Below are 15,390 nucleotides of genomic sequence, written 5' to 3' on the forward strand. Positions count from 1 at the left end.
AAGCAAACCAGGACGTTTTTCTTGCGTAAAGCTCGTTGTGTAAGCGGAATTGTAGGTATTAAGTAGGGAGGGCGGTGGGTGGCGGAACGCGTTATTAAACCTTGGGCATGGCTGCTGAGATTAGAGCACTTCTGCTGAGCTCTGCATGTCAAAGGATCAGCCTGCAAGGACAATAATACACACGTGTACAAAGAGAGACACACACACACATCTAACACTCATTCATACCGGCACAGACTTTTTTCTTTCGGGGTTCAAGATATGCCAACAACAAAGCTATCAGATATCAACACCTCTACACACCTCGGCTGTGAAGTGGACACACTAGATTTGCTCGGAAAATTAGGGTCTGGTCAGGAGGGGCTTCCAGCAAGGAGGTGTGAAATCATTTGGGCGTGCCATCATATCTCTAGGTCAGTGCAGAGAAAGTTCTACGTGGTCATGCTCCAAGCGTTATCACTGTTTACATTGAGGAGGGCACATATAAGAAATTGCTTCCAGAAAGAAAGATATGAATATTTATGGCCAGTCCTTTATGGCCAATTTTTGCATTTTCACCAATGATGATTTTTTTATGGCCAATTCAGATTTCTTTACAGGCAAATCAGACAATGGACAGTTTTTATTAGGCAAAGTTTTTTTAACCTGCTTTTCTGAGTATATTATGGGTATCTTCAATATTTCTAGGACACTAGACAATTGCTAGTTTGATAAATATGACAGATTTAGACCAATTGCATAAAGCCAGCAAACAACCGGATAAACAGCAAAGTAACAAGAATGACTGGATGTCAAGCTGATTAGATATTAGCCATTATTTTATTGGTTGATTTTTTACCAGTTGTTTGATTCTTCTTTCTAAATAATGGATATAGTTAAAACACTTATACTATGTACTCTCGTAGTCTTTTATAGCCAATTTTTTAATACACTGCTGTTTTGGTGGTATTTTTTTCGCAAGAAAAACTAAACATCATAATACATATCATGTGTAGTAAAGATGCTATCAAGTATCATGATGTTATATTTTTTATCAATGTTATATTTTTCATATTGCCCTCTATTAGGAATAACATTTGCTCTATATCTGAGACTCACAGTTTGTGGGCTCTGTGCATACACTAATTTGAAAAAAGATAATGGGTAGATCTAACACATGCATGGACATGTAGTATAATAACTATAATAATTATAAAATATGGTCTCCATGCACTGCTGCAAGTCACCCTGTAAATACTGAGATAATTATTTAAAAATCAAAGGTGTCAGGTGGGATTTGGCTTCAGTTTTTAGACCACATGATATATCTATATGTTTTAACATCATGTGCAAAGTCCTTTACCAAGTTTTGACTGAGTTCTCTTTGACTACTCTTTCAATGCACCTGCAATCATCAGCTTCATCCTCTCTGGAAAGGGGCCCGAACCACGACTGACATTATAATGTGCAATTAAGACATACAATGTGCAACTACACATTTCCACCAGGGACGTCCCCCCAAAGCTTACACAGTGCAACTTTAATCAAGGCCACTTTCACCCACTAGCTAAGTCTCCCACTATCACACAATGCTCCACCACACCAATGTTGTTATGTCAGCTGACATAACACTTGCTAGCATCATGCTGAGTGATAGGTGGGGAGAGGAAATGCCATCCTAGCAACCCAAAGAGAGAAGCCAATTATGCTCTTTTTGGGCCATGGATGGCTGTGGCATCACCTGGGGGTCAAACTCATGATCTCCCAACAAGAGGATCAACGCTTAGACAGTTGTGCAACTTGGGAGCCCTGTACCCTTATTTTTTTATAATCAGGTGGTAAGGACCCTTTCTGTTGTTTCTGCTGTGCAAGCAAAATATCTCAGCAAAATTTTCTCTTATCAAGTACAATCACATCCTTCTGCCAAAGCTGGTCAAAGGTCAAGCAGGGACAGCGAGCCGTCCTGTCTTCCTTCGCCTCCTCTGAAGGTTTCACAATGGAAAATGATACTAAATTGATCAATCAATATCTTCCTTTCAAACCCTCCCAACAACAAACGTGTTGGAGCAATCGGACTGCTGTGCACCCAGCCTGTAGTTTTGTAACATGTGTTGGGTGTATTGACTGAGTAAGTCTAAGCCTGATTATTTCAAAAGCGGAGAGAGATACGGCCGGGCCAAGTACCCGCAGCAGGTCTGAGCCCATTTCAGCAGGAACAGGCCATGATCTGAGAGCAGAGCATGCTGCGGTAATCAGCTGTACCACCTGCTGATCACAAACCGCTGCTGCCTCACTGCACTCTCTCAAAGTGCTGTCCCTGTCTCCACAACACTGTGCTCTGTGGAGAGGAGAAAAAAACTAATTAACCTTATTTCTTGGAAAAATGCCCTGTGGAAATGGGAGAATGGAGCACGAATCACAGCAGAGAGGTGCAGCGGGTCTCCAGGGACACAAAGGAGTGTGTGAGTGTGTACATGTTTTCAGGGGTGGGGTGGAGGACGTCTGAGAGCTGCTATTGGGCTTCGTTTCACACATCATTAACAGATACATAATTTAACCACACATATGCTGAACTGCCCAAATTACGGCTAAACTACAGGGTGCCAGCTAGAACACAAAGAGATCGAGCCAGAGAGAGAGAAAAAGACAGAGAAAGACAGAGAGAGAGAAACAGAGGCAGAAAGAGGGTGAGAGAGAAAAGACAGAGGTAGACAGAGACAGAAACAGAAACAGAAAACGAAAAACAACAAAGACCGAGAGAGAGAGAGAAGATAGAAACAAGAGAGACAGAAAGAGAGAGTCAGAAAGAGAGGAAGACAGATCGAGACAAAGTGAGAGAAAGACAGAGATAGAGGAGAGACAGAAACAGACAGAAGAGAAAGAGATACAGAGAAAGTGAGAGAAAAAGAGACGAGACGTAAGAGAAATAGAGAAAGAAGAGACAGAAACAAAGATAGAGAGTAAGAGAAATAACAGATAGAAAGACAGGCAGAGAGAAAAAGAGAGAAAATAGAAGAGACTGAGAGAGGAAAAAAGAGAAAGACAGTCAGAGTAAGAGAGAATGAGAGAGAAAATGAAAGAGTGAGGGAGAGAGAGAGTGAGAGAGACAGAATGAGAGAGAAGGTAAGTATGTATTTGAAATGACAATTTTTTATTACTCAGATACATATAAACAGAAGATGTGTTCACACATAAAGGCAATCTGAATGTGTGAGTATGTATGTTTGCCTTTCTGCTCTAAAAGTAGTTCCTCATTCTCCAGTACTCACTTCAATGCAGGAACAATGCAGAGGCATGATAAAACACGCTCTTGAATTGCTCCCTTTCGTCCCCCCCCTTATCCCATATGGGGCATATCCCTCAATAAAGCAGCCTGTACACCAAGCAGGTGGTAAATCTTTAATGTGTCCAAATCCTCTCCCCATGTCCTCCCTCCACACCCAGCCTCTCAGAGACACAGCATTTGCGTCTCACAGTTTTCTTCTGAATAATAAATGTGGCCCTTTGGGTTTGGGAGATATTTCTTTTTATGATTAAAATCCCAAACTGTAGCCTGGGGTCGTTTGTGTTGGCAGCCTTGTTTGCTGCAGTTCGTCCCTAACAGCCCCCACCCCTCCCAATCCTGTAGCAGTATAGCAGTAATAATAACACCAGGCCGGGCGGTACAGTGTGGAGCATTAACCCCGGGTGTAAATTGCGCTTCCAGGGGTGGGTATATTAGGGTCACCCCCCTTGGGCTGCGTTCAGACGGCATGTCTAGGCCATGTCCTCAGTGCTGAGGGACCACACTGCTATTTTTACCAGGTTTTCTGCTGTCTCAGAGATACAAAACATCTTACATAATGTAGGAAAAAGAGATTAGTAACTGATCATAAACAAAGGGGTCCTTTGCCTTCAATAAAAAAAAACATGTACAGCTGGTGAATTTCTAGGCAGTGCATTGGATAGCCATGGCTGTACTTTCCCTTTATTTAACAATACATTGAAGTAATGGTTCAGATCATGTCTTATTCATCATCATGTACTATTAAGGTTATTATTCAAGCTTTGTATGGATGCACTGTATGTGTGTACCTCACCTTGCAAGCATTTACCATAAATGGCTAATTGCTAATAATAACTGGACCAGTTAGCATAATATAAAGTAGATGCTAATTGATTCCAACTATCTTTTATTCACTCCCTTGTTAGTATTAAAATCAACTTGAAATCAAGATTGACCTTTTTTTACCATGTTAGTCCTGGTCATATTAAGCACTATTCATCATGTCATACAATATAAAAGAGACAATTATTGTTTTCTCATAGACTTTGACTAAAATGTAGTAACTTTTGCCTGCTGCTAAATGTATTCTGAGTTTTGATGATGTCACTGTGCACTAGCACCACTAGCAGGTGAGGAAAAATGACATAAACCAATAACATCATATTTTCCACCCCCACCTATCACAGAGTGAAAATGTTTAGCTAGCTCAGACACCGCCCTTGAACATTTCACATGGAAATACATCACAGTACAGAAAAAATGTGTTATGATTTATGTATATGCATTTATGTATGATTTATGTTTTATGGAGTGGTAGTACTAACCATTGCCATCTCGTTTTCCCAGTTTTGCTAACAAGAGGCTTGTCTAGCCGTTTGTTTTGTGTCTATGGGCTTTTTCTGTGGAGCTGGGATGGGTTCCGCTCTAGAGCTCCATCTCTGCAGTGCAGACGACGCTGCTGCACTGCAAAGCCATCTCTCTGCCAGGCAATATATCACATCTAGAAACTGCTAGAGATGGCACTTTTTCCTCCACCGTGAGGCTTTTGGCACTAGCGTTTGCTGAGCTGCACTAGTAAAGAGTCAAATTCACAGCTCAAGGCAACTGATGATTGCGTCAGTGGCTACTGCAGCTGCAGAGCCTTTCTCAGTGTGTTCTCATTCAAAAGCAAGTTGTTTTGCATGGGTGCTGGAATGGGGAGATATGTAAGCATGTAAGGGGGAACGTTCTGGATAATTAAGCTTGCTGAGCCCAAATGAAGATGAAGGTCGAGCCTCCTTCACAGCACCACCACATCCATCCTCCTGCTATTAGAGAACTGTCATTCTGCTAGCATCTGTGTTATGCTAATGAAGCACACTGACTCTGTACAGTCTTCTCATTCTCTGTGCCTACACACTGGAGAAAAAGTGATCCAGAAATGTCTATCAATCCAAATGTCACTTTGTCCTCGTTATTACCAAGGTATAAAATCCCATGATTGCTTATGCATATGAAAGCAGAAGAGTGCATAATGCGTTGTGAAAGCTAACATGACTCCCATGACTGCCATTTTGGAGGATGTAATATCCCAGGCTCTATTAAGAAAGCTAATATTGAGACAAGTTAACCACACTACAAATCAACACAGCTTTTATACCTTGTTCATTAAATATTAACATTGATATAATATGTAAAGTCATTATGAAGCCCTAATGATCATATGATAATTTGGAATGACTCTTTACGGTACAATATAGGGAGAGCGGAAAAGCTAATAGAGGGCATATGTGGTAATTTAAGGCGTATACCCGGCTTTTACTCCCCCTTGCACCTATGGGATGCCTGTCAGTGCTTTATTAGGTCTGGGACTAAAGAAACCACCACTGGAGCTACAAAGTTACCCCTGAAATCCAATTACCAGGACCATACCACTTTAGTAAATTAGACAAATTGGTGTGCGTGTTAGGGGACTTTTCACGAGGTCACCTTACTAGGTCATAGGGCCATTCGCACTGCTCGAGTATGGAGAAAGGTCTATTGAATCATAATAATCATACTCTGCTATTCTAAAGAGCAATGCAGGCAATTATCTGTGTTGTATGGCCAAACCTCTTGTGCATTACACTGCATTAAGTTGAGTTGTGAGTGATCCCACTGGAGAATTCCTCCATCTCTCCAATCTAGGCCATCCTCCTAAAAATCCAGAGTGTATTTCTGTAGCAGAGAGGACAGTCAAAGTGACCACGTCATTATAGATGCTCTCCACACCTGAAGGACGGGACAGTTACTTTGGAGACTGATTTCACCTCTCAGAATGTCCATGCTGGGAAAACACCATCACCGTCTGTGCTGTCCAGTTGGTGAATTACTCAGGGTCAGGGCTGATATTAAGCTGTAGGAGGAGGGGACGGGGAGGACACACTATCTGAGCTCACAGACTATAATAACATGAGTGCCACATTTTGGGGGCCGAATATTAAAAGTAAAGACACCTAGAACAGACAATGAGATATGAGACATGTTGACAATCAGTCGTAAATTAAAGCCACTAGAAGCCACAGAGAGAATAAGAGGAGGGGCTATATGCTACAGAGGGAAGCACACATATGAACTCCATGACCTCTGCACTGCTTGTGATTGTGTAATTGATCTATTCATGCTCTGCCCAAAAACGAATTCTTCTGTAAAAACACAAGCTTTACAGAACACTAGCAAAAATGCCATTTAATAAAAAGTTGTTGGTGTAGCATAGTGGATTACACTGCTGACCTCCATGCAGCAAGCTGGGGTTCCCCTCCTGGGAAAGCATACCATGCTACACCAATAAGAGTCCTTGGGCAAGACTCCTAACAATGCATTTGCCTATTTCTTTAATGCAATTAAACTACGTCTGCCAAATATCATAGATTGTAGAGTGCATAACTTTTTGTCAAAACGCATCAATTTAGTGCATTATTCTTTTTAAGTAATATATTTTTATTTATTTATCAATACGTCAACTGGGGTGGTGGGTCTATGGGACCGTTAGCATTAAAGCTTGGATTTCTCTTTGTGTACCTTGGATCTGGACAACTGAGAATGATGCAGAGCCTCCATCTGATGGACCTCCATCAGGGCTGATCTTCTCTGAACAATCAGGCACTCTATTGTGTAGTTTCACAAGAAGCCTACTGACTTTTGCTTACATTTTACTGAATAGAGCCAACATATAATGGGCATCCAATACACTCAACTCCCCCTAAACTCCTCTGTGAGAGTACCAGCATACATATGCATGAGTAAAGCAGTGCCAGGGTGTTTAGAGCCAAGAGGGTGTGGGTTGCTCACGCTGCATGTGTGTGTGTGTATGAGAGTCTGTCTCCAGACACACAGTAACAGTGTGATTTACACTCTGGCCTGGGGGCCTCAGATAGGTCATAAACCCAGGGCCTCTGAGCTTGCATGCTGCTGATTGCATCTTTCCGCTGGGTCCATTTTAGAGAGGCTCCCAAAGCTATTAATCATTACCCAGGAAGGTGCCCTCTGCTGGGTGAGCGGCCAGTGATCTGCCCCCTCAGAGCTCCATGCATGGTGAGAGGAGCCTGATGCGCAAATGTATTGGACTGTATCCACTGTCACTTTTCCACTCAGGTCACAATCATGCTTAAAATAATTAGCAGCAACATGTTCCGCCCAATGACAGCTGGGATAGGCTCCAGCACCCCACCGCGACCCAGAAGGATAAGCGGTTTAGATGATGTATGTATGTATGTTGCTGTTATAGCAAAGCTTGTATTTCCATTTTTGCACCACAATTTGAAAACTCATCACTGTATCACATTTCATGACGAATGAACCAAGAAAATGTCCAACACTACTTTAAAACGTGCTATATTAATGTATATTAAACAATGTCTTTCCTTCTCCTAACTTCTAGGTATCTCCTTTTGTTCAATTTGGGAAACACAAAACTTTGTTTTGGAGATACAAGACAAGCTTTGTTTTTACAAGATTTATAAAAATAAGGTTCCCAACGGTAGACAGTTATATTCCACAGAGAGCTTATCAATGTCTGGCACTTGTGAGACAGGCCTTGCGGCAGTGCTGTGAGGTATACCCTTCACATTCTTGTAAATGCTTTCCACAATACATTCATGTATCATATATCACACATAACTACAAACTCTATAATGGTGAATAATCTTGATTAATCATTAAATTTCTGAGCTGAATTTTTTATTCTGAGTTTCTAATTGATAACCAGTCCTTAGTCATCCTCAACATGACTGATTCATTCATAGACGATCTGATTCTTCTTGGTTTACAAGATCATGCTGGAAAGAAGTGACCATTAAAAGTAAGTTGATTTTGCAAACATGAGTGCTGATCTATGCAAAACAGCCTCTAATACTTTGAAATCCATGTGTGAGTCACTCTAGACGTCATAAGAACATCCCAAAAAAAAAGCCAGACGCGCAGCAAAATATCCAACAGTGAATTCACCCAGATGGCCTTCAATGAACAAAAGCATTAATTCACTGTGGGTGTTAATTGGATTTTGCTGTGTAATAGTGATTAGTAATAAGCAATAAGTCCACAGTCCTTTTTACACATTTCTGATCACACAATCATGCTTTGGCACAGATTTTTCTGGACTTCAGTCAAGCCACTGACTCCACAGCTCACTGCTACAGCATGTTCGAGAAACGTAGGAACAAGGCGGGGTCCTGTGAGCAACATGTACAGCACAGCAGTCTACCTAACCTATATCGCTCCTCATTCAAACACACCACAGCAGCCAGTCTGCCTCATAACCCATCCCACTCAAATACACGACAGCAGACTATCTAACCTACATCACCCCTACCATTCAAATATACCACAGCAGACTACCTATATAACCACTCCCATACAAACACACATCACCCCCCATTAAAAACACCAGACCAGCCTATTTAACCTACATAACCTCTCCTGCTAAAATACATTACAGCAGACTATCTAACCTATATAACCACTCCCATACAAATGCATGACATCAGCATACCTAACCTACATCCCCCATTGAAAACACCACAGCAGCCTATTTAACCTATAACTTCTCCTATTAAAATACATTACAGCAGACTATCTATCGTACATCACACTCTCATTCAAATGCACCACAGCGACCTACCTAACCTCTATCACCCTCCATTCATCACAGCAGCCAATGTAACCTACATCACCCTCACTGAAATACACAACAGCAGACTACCTAACCTATATCTCCCCTTATTCAGATGCACCTCAGCATCTTAGCTACATCACCACCATTCAGCCTGTCTAATCCACATCACAGCCTATTCAAAAGCACCACAACCTTTTTAACCCACATCCCTCCAGCTCCGTTACACGACAACCTGCATCTCGCTAATCACCTTCGGTTGCATAGTTGTGGTCCCGAAGGAAGCTGTTGTTGATTTTGCGGTTGTCAATCTCCTCCTCCATTTAGGATCCCGTTAGATCGGCAGCTTAAGGCGGACATGCAAGAACCCATCGTGTTCCTCCAGCATCAGCAGGCGGTGGGCGGCTCCATGGCGCTGCGTGTCAGCACGCCGGTGGCTCGTGCGCTGCAGGTGAACGATCCGCGGCAACTACCGGCGGCTCTTTTCCTTCCGCATCGACCGCCTGAAATCAGAGAGGCGCCCCAGCGCGCGCAGCCGGAAAAAAACACCAGCCTTCAGCGATGCGCCACGACTTCAGACGGGATGCGTTGCCGTGCTGTCTTCTCTCGAGCGGTGAAACGAAGGATAGCGGGTTTGGCAGGCTGGGGGACGAGTCGTCGTAAATGAGGATTTGAGTTAAGACCGGATTAAAGGGGGAGGGGCTGAGCTCTGCGCGCCCGCGCCGTCTCCTCAGCCGCGCGCCTGGTGTGGAGCTGTTCCTGATGAGCCTGTTGAGGATTTTTTTGTGGCTCCTAACCGCTTTTTGCTTTCTCACCCACTGCGTCTCAGAGCCACAGAGTCAACGCGCTGAGCCTAGACCCCGCCCACTGCGAGCACACGCTCCGCCCACTTCGCTTCGGCGCTGTCTAGTGCTGAAATGACAGCACATGTCAATACGAGCTGGTTACCCACTCGAGTGAACCACCCACCCCCAACAGAGCACGATTCATCACTGAGAATGAAGATAATGTGGTGAATCTGTAAATATCTGTCATTACAGCTGCACACGACTAAAAAAATCTCCATTATGTACTTTTTTCACCAAAAATACGGATCCATGATCTACAACAGTTGCCAAATAAATAGGTCTCAGTTATTATAGTGTGGCTATATTCTATGTAAGACACAACTTATGAGTCTGCATGCCTTAAACAATGAATCTAACTGATGACAAAAATTTATGTTTTTAGCCTATTGCATTGCATATACACCGATCAGGCATAACATTATGACCACCTCCCTGTTTCTATGCTCATTGTTCATTTTATCAGCTCCACTTACTATATAGGTGCACTTTGTAGTTCTACAACTACAGACTGTGGTCCATCTGTTTCTCTGCATGCTTTGCTAGCCCCCTTTTACTCTGTTCTTCAGTGGTCAGGACCCCCATGGACCCTCACAGAGCAGGTACTATTTGGGTGGTGGATCATTCTCAGCACTGCAGTAACACTGATGTGGTGGTGTTGTGTTAGTGTGTGTTGCGCTGGTCTGAGTGGATCAGACACAGCAGTGCTGCTGGAGTTTTTAAACACCTCAGTGTCACTGCTGGACTGAGAATAGTCCACCAACCAAAAATATCCAGCTAACAGCGTCCTGTGACCACTGATGAAGGACTAGAGGATGACCAACACAAACTGTGCAGCAGCAGATGAGCTATCGTCTCTGACTTTACATCTACAAGGTGGACTGACAAACTAGGAGTGTCTAATGGAGTGGACAGTGAGTGGACACAGTGTTTAAAAACTCCAGCAGCACTGCTGTGTCTGATCCACTCATACCAGTACAACACACACCAACACACCACCACCACATCAGTGTTACTGCAGTGCTGAGAATGATCCACCACCCAAATAGTACCTGCTCTGTGAGGGTCCATGGGGGTCCTGACCACTGAAGAACAGGGTAAAAAGGGGCTAACAAAGTATGCAGAGAAACAGATGGACCACAGTCTGTAATTGTATATGGATGTATATACAATACAGTAGAAACATGCTAGTTTTCATTGTGAGAAAGAGAACACATGCATAAGAAAGGGGGCAGGTGTCTCACTGGCAAAATCTCCAAATCCTGATTTCAGACAGATCCTTTCACGACAGCAACTCTCCTTAAGTGATCACAGACCAGACGATGATTAATTCGATTAGGAGCCTCGCCGTGGGCGCATTAACTCGGGGGAAGATTTGATTTCCATGCTGCTTTTAATACTAAATTCTGCAGGGACTTTCTCTGCTCCACACTCTCTCTAAAGACTCTCAAGTCTCATCTTCCGCATCTTTACTGCACTAATCTATCTCAGGGCACTACCCAAAAATCTGATCTGCAATTCATGAAGCCAGTCCACACACAGGGGTACTTTATATGTGTACTTGAATGTCTTCCTGCTCAAGCCATTATCAGTGCAGATTTGCAGTCTGAAATGAGTCTACATAAAAGGCTCATACTGTTTTAGGGAGATACTGTGGCCTCCATTCAATGCTATGCCATTTCTGAGAGATACAATTCAAAGCATCCGTTTCTAAGATATAAAGATTATGTTATCATGAATATATTTTTTTGGCCCAGTGTTGAATATACTGAAAAAAGATAGTGGAAAGTATTTTCGATTCTTCACAGAAATAGTATTTTCAATTGAGGATTTTTAAATAGCCCTTATGATTTTTGTGAGTGAGCTACAAGTGCTTAAGCAACAGAGTACATTTCTAGTCTTTTTGTAAATGAAAGTCTTGTTTCAGGGTTGATTCTCTTTTGAAGCATCGCTACCCTGACACAGCTCTGCTTTTCACACTGCCTCATTCCCCCTGAACCCTGTCCTTATCATTATTTAAACACGGTGACAAAAAATCAATGATTTTCTGTCAAGAGAGGGGGAGGCTGCAGCTGATGACAAATTCCACCTGGCATCTTTTAATGATCAACAGGGAGGGTTGGTATCTGTTGGTCTGACGATGAAATGAGGGAGGAAGGGAAGTCTGGGATGGAAAGAGAGGGGAGACAGATTGCAGAAAAAAAAGAGAATGACCAAATGAGAGGAACAGAAAGACAGTACATCTGAGTAAAGAGGTAGGCTTTTGCAGTGTGTAATTACAAAGATATCTGGAAGGGCCCATTAGAGGCAGCAGTCAGATCAGAGTAGTACTTTAATTACAGCCATTCTATACCTTTACCACATCTCCCACGCTCTGTCTGAAGACACAACGCTTACTCCATTGCTATTACAAAGTGCATAAGCCTGCTTATAGCCTGTTGTCAGCAAATCATATAAAAGAATCATTTTGTTAATGATTGAAGAGCTGTCATTATTATTAAGAACTGAATACTCTACTGACTATTTTGAGGATTGAGTAATCAGAGTTTTTAAAAATGAACAAACAATAAAAACAAGCTTAACTGAACAATAACAAACCACTTATAGCTTTTCACAGATTCTAGAATAATTTATTAGTGAAAGATAAACAAGGATGCCTTTAAAGAAAATCATAAAAGCATAGTTGAAAAAGGCATATAAATGCATGTCTACTGTTTTTGATCCTATACTCTTAAAATACTGATTCCTAAATGGTTCTTGGTTTGGACATATTGTTGTACCGCGTAGCAAAAGTCAGAAACCACCCTTCACTTATGTGATTTCCAGTCAAAACGGCCATTAAGAACAAGTTATTTCATCTTTAACCCCTTAAAATCCCAGGATTACTAATTACTACAGCTTATTATTCAGTAACTACAGGGACTTCAATGCAAACTGGCTGTAATAAAGCTTTAGGCCCATCAGTGAGCCCTGGGCATTTAAGGGGTTAGGAGGAGACAAGATGATTAGATATAAGATAATCCACTTGCATAAGGAAGGGAAAAGTCAAAGAAAAATAAGTAAAAATATGGATTTTCCAAAACTGGAGCTCAAAACATTATTCAAAGACTTGGAGAAAATGGGCCTGCGAACAATCACCCACAAGACCTGGCAGACCACCAAAACTGTCACAATCAGATAAACAGTACTTTAAGCATTCATCTTTGAGAGAGAAAATCAAGCTCCACTCTTGCTTCACATCTGAAAGTGTCCTTCCACTGTGAACTGAATGCTATGGGTCTGAGAGGATGTGTATCTAGAAGATGTTACTGAGAAAAGGAAATAGACAATTTGCAAATCAAACAAAAAGGCTGCTGGTGTTCTCAGAACAATAGACTTGCCATCCTCAACATCACTGAATGTGTTTGGGATTGTTTGGATTGTGAGAAGCAGAAAATACATCTAAGACTGAACTTCGGAGGTGTGGAGAAATATCCCTGCAAATTTGTCTTTGAAAAACTGAAAGCAAGAACAGAAGCTGTAAAAAAGGCACAATACTGTACAAAACAATATAAGGACATTCTTTAAACTTTAGGGAAATAGAAAACTGCATTTCTACAGCACTGCTCCAAATAATCGTTTCTGGCACTTCTGAAGAGTATGCAGTGGAAGTTTCAGACATCGGGATGCTGCATTGCTGTTATTAAGCTTGATATTCATTCTCAAACAGTAATATAACATTCAGATTCAGTTTTACCCTCACTGCCCTTGCTGTGGAGAGGTGCACTTTTATTAATTTTTAATTAATTTTGTGCAATTTTTATAATTTTGTTCAAGAATTTGAGACCTTGGGGCTTTCTTTGTCATGCAGTTTAGCCCATGCAATGATGTGCATCAAGGCTGCACCATGAAACAGTGGGAACAATTACATCGCCATGATATTTTAGTCATGGCCAATTGCTTGCATTGATTTGTAGTAATTGTCTGACCTGGGGGTGCCTCCCTGTACCTGCCGGTGGACTCATGCAGCATCCAAAACAAGTTAGTTATTATGGACCAGCAAATTAACTGGACCTTGATTGACAACAGTGTTAGGCATTCGAGCTTGGTCTATCGATACCTTGTTATTGATTTTGTTCTGAATGAAATGTTCTGCTAAACTGAGCACAAGCTGTTCAGATTATTATTATTGGATGGTTGAGCATTTGCGTGGGATGGTTATTACCTTAACTAGTGGTCCAAAACAAAATGCTGCCAAATAGCTTATTTGCTCGCTGCCAGACGGCTCTGCCTTCACGTTAAGAGTAGAAGCCTTGCCTTAAAGCATTCACAGTAATAGGATTTGCATGGGAGACCATCTGCAGGGCATGCTGGAGAAAGACTAACAAACATTCACTGACAGAGAAGGCTGAGAAAATCCCTTTTTCAACCTGCTGTCTCAGCTGGACCCTAATGTAAGAACTTTACCAAGCCTGCCCTAGCGGTCACTAACATGAAACACACAGAGAATCAATCAAATCTATTCATTAAACCTGCTGGTTCACATAACATTATGCAGGATGTAAATTGCTACAGAGCAGCCTGGCTGCTGCACACAGAGTGAACATAAAAAATAAAATGGGAAACATTATAAGGGGGTGTATGTGTATGTGAAAGAGGGAGAGTGAGAGAGAGAGAGCAAGTGAGAGAGCAACAGAACCAGATGGATGTGTAGTTTTGGTTGAGAGCATTAAACCCAGCCTGGAGGCAAGCCTCTTTGTCAGCCGGGTTTACATGTGATGTCATTCCAATTAAAACACTGAGCGGATCGCTCCATCTCTCTGTTCTCCACTGACATTTACACTTATCACCTAATGAATGAGCGCATACCGCACAATGACAACTCATCAGTGTTGCACTCACTTCAATGGTAAGAGAGAGAAGCATGTGCCTTACTCATGAGAGATGTCCACAAATATTCAGCACCCCTGTAACAATACACACACACCCACACACACATGCATGTACAGCACTGTGTGAAAGTCATAGACCACCATTCATGTATTTGAATTCCAGTCAAAAATGGCCATTAAATATAACTTATTTATTTTTCAGCAAAAGGAAAAAAAACAGAAAACATACACTTAAAAGAAAATAACGCTGAAGCCTCAACAAGTAAATATAATATCAACATTTTCAATATTTATTATGTCCACCTTCAGCCTTTACTACAGCTTCCATTTTTTAGGAGACTTGCTTTCAGTTTTTCAAAGAAATCTGCAGGGATATTTTTCCACACTTCCAAAGTTCAGTCTTAGAAATTGGTTGCACGTTCTGCTTCTCATGATTCAAGTAAACACATTCAGTAACGTTGAGGTCTGGACTCTGGGGTGGTCAGTGCATTGTTCTGAGAACACCAGCAGCTTCTTTGTTTGTTTTGCAAATATTCTATTTTTTCTCAATAATGGCTTCTTGACAGCTGCACATCCTTTCAGACCCATAGTGTTAAGTTGTCTTCTCACAGTGGAAGGATAGACAGAAACACTTGCAGATTCTTTCACATCTGAAGCAAGAATGGAGCCTGATTTTCTCCTCTGTCTGAAAGATGAACGCTTTAAATACTGTTTATCTGATGGTGATAGTTTTGATGGTCTACCAGGTCTGGCACAGTTTTTATTTTCTCTAAATCTTTCTCTAGATCTATTTTGAATTCA

At 41.8% G+C, this 15,390-nt stretch overlaps 1 protein-coding gene across 3 annotated transcripts in view; it reads right to left on the bottom strand.

Moving 5' to 3' along the window:
- The window catches only part of LOC118806898 (serine/threonine-protein phosphatase 2A 55 kDa regulatory subunit B beta isoform-like), a 70,241-nt gene that overhangs the window by 27,651 nt on the left and 27,200 nt on the right, over positions 1 to 15,390 (bottom strand). Inside the window, exon 1 of one of the 3 annotated variants that reach the window (XM_036568576.1) lies at positions 9,127 to 9,207. The exons of the other annotated variants lie outside the window; for them this stretch is intronic. Within the exon in view, the coding sequence (XP_036424469.1) occupies positions 9,127 to 9,196 (70 nt within the window). The 5' untranslated portion in view covers positions 9,197 to 9,207. Of the gene's footprint in view, positions 1 to 9,126; positions 9,208 to 15,390 lie in introns of those variants that run through there. 3 annotated transcript variants of the gene reach the window in all.

The sequence above is a fragment of the Colossoma macropomum genome, unplaced genomic scaffold, assembly GCF_904425465.1.
Source record: "Colossoma macropomum unplaced genomic scaffold, Colossoma_macropomum, whole genome shotgun sequence".
Classification (NCBI taxonomy): domain Eukaryota; kingdom Metazoa; phylum Chordata; class Actinopteri; order Characiformes; family Serrasalmidae; genus Colossoma; species Colossoma macropomum.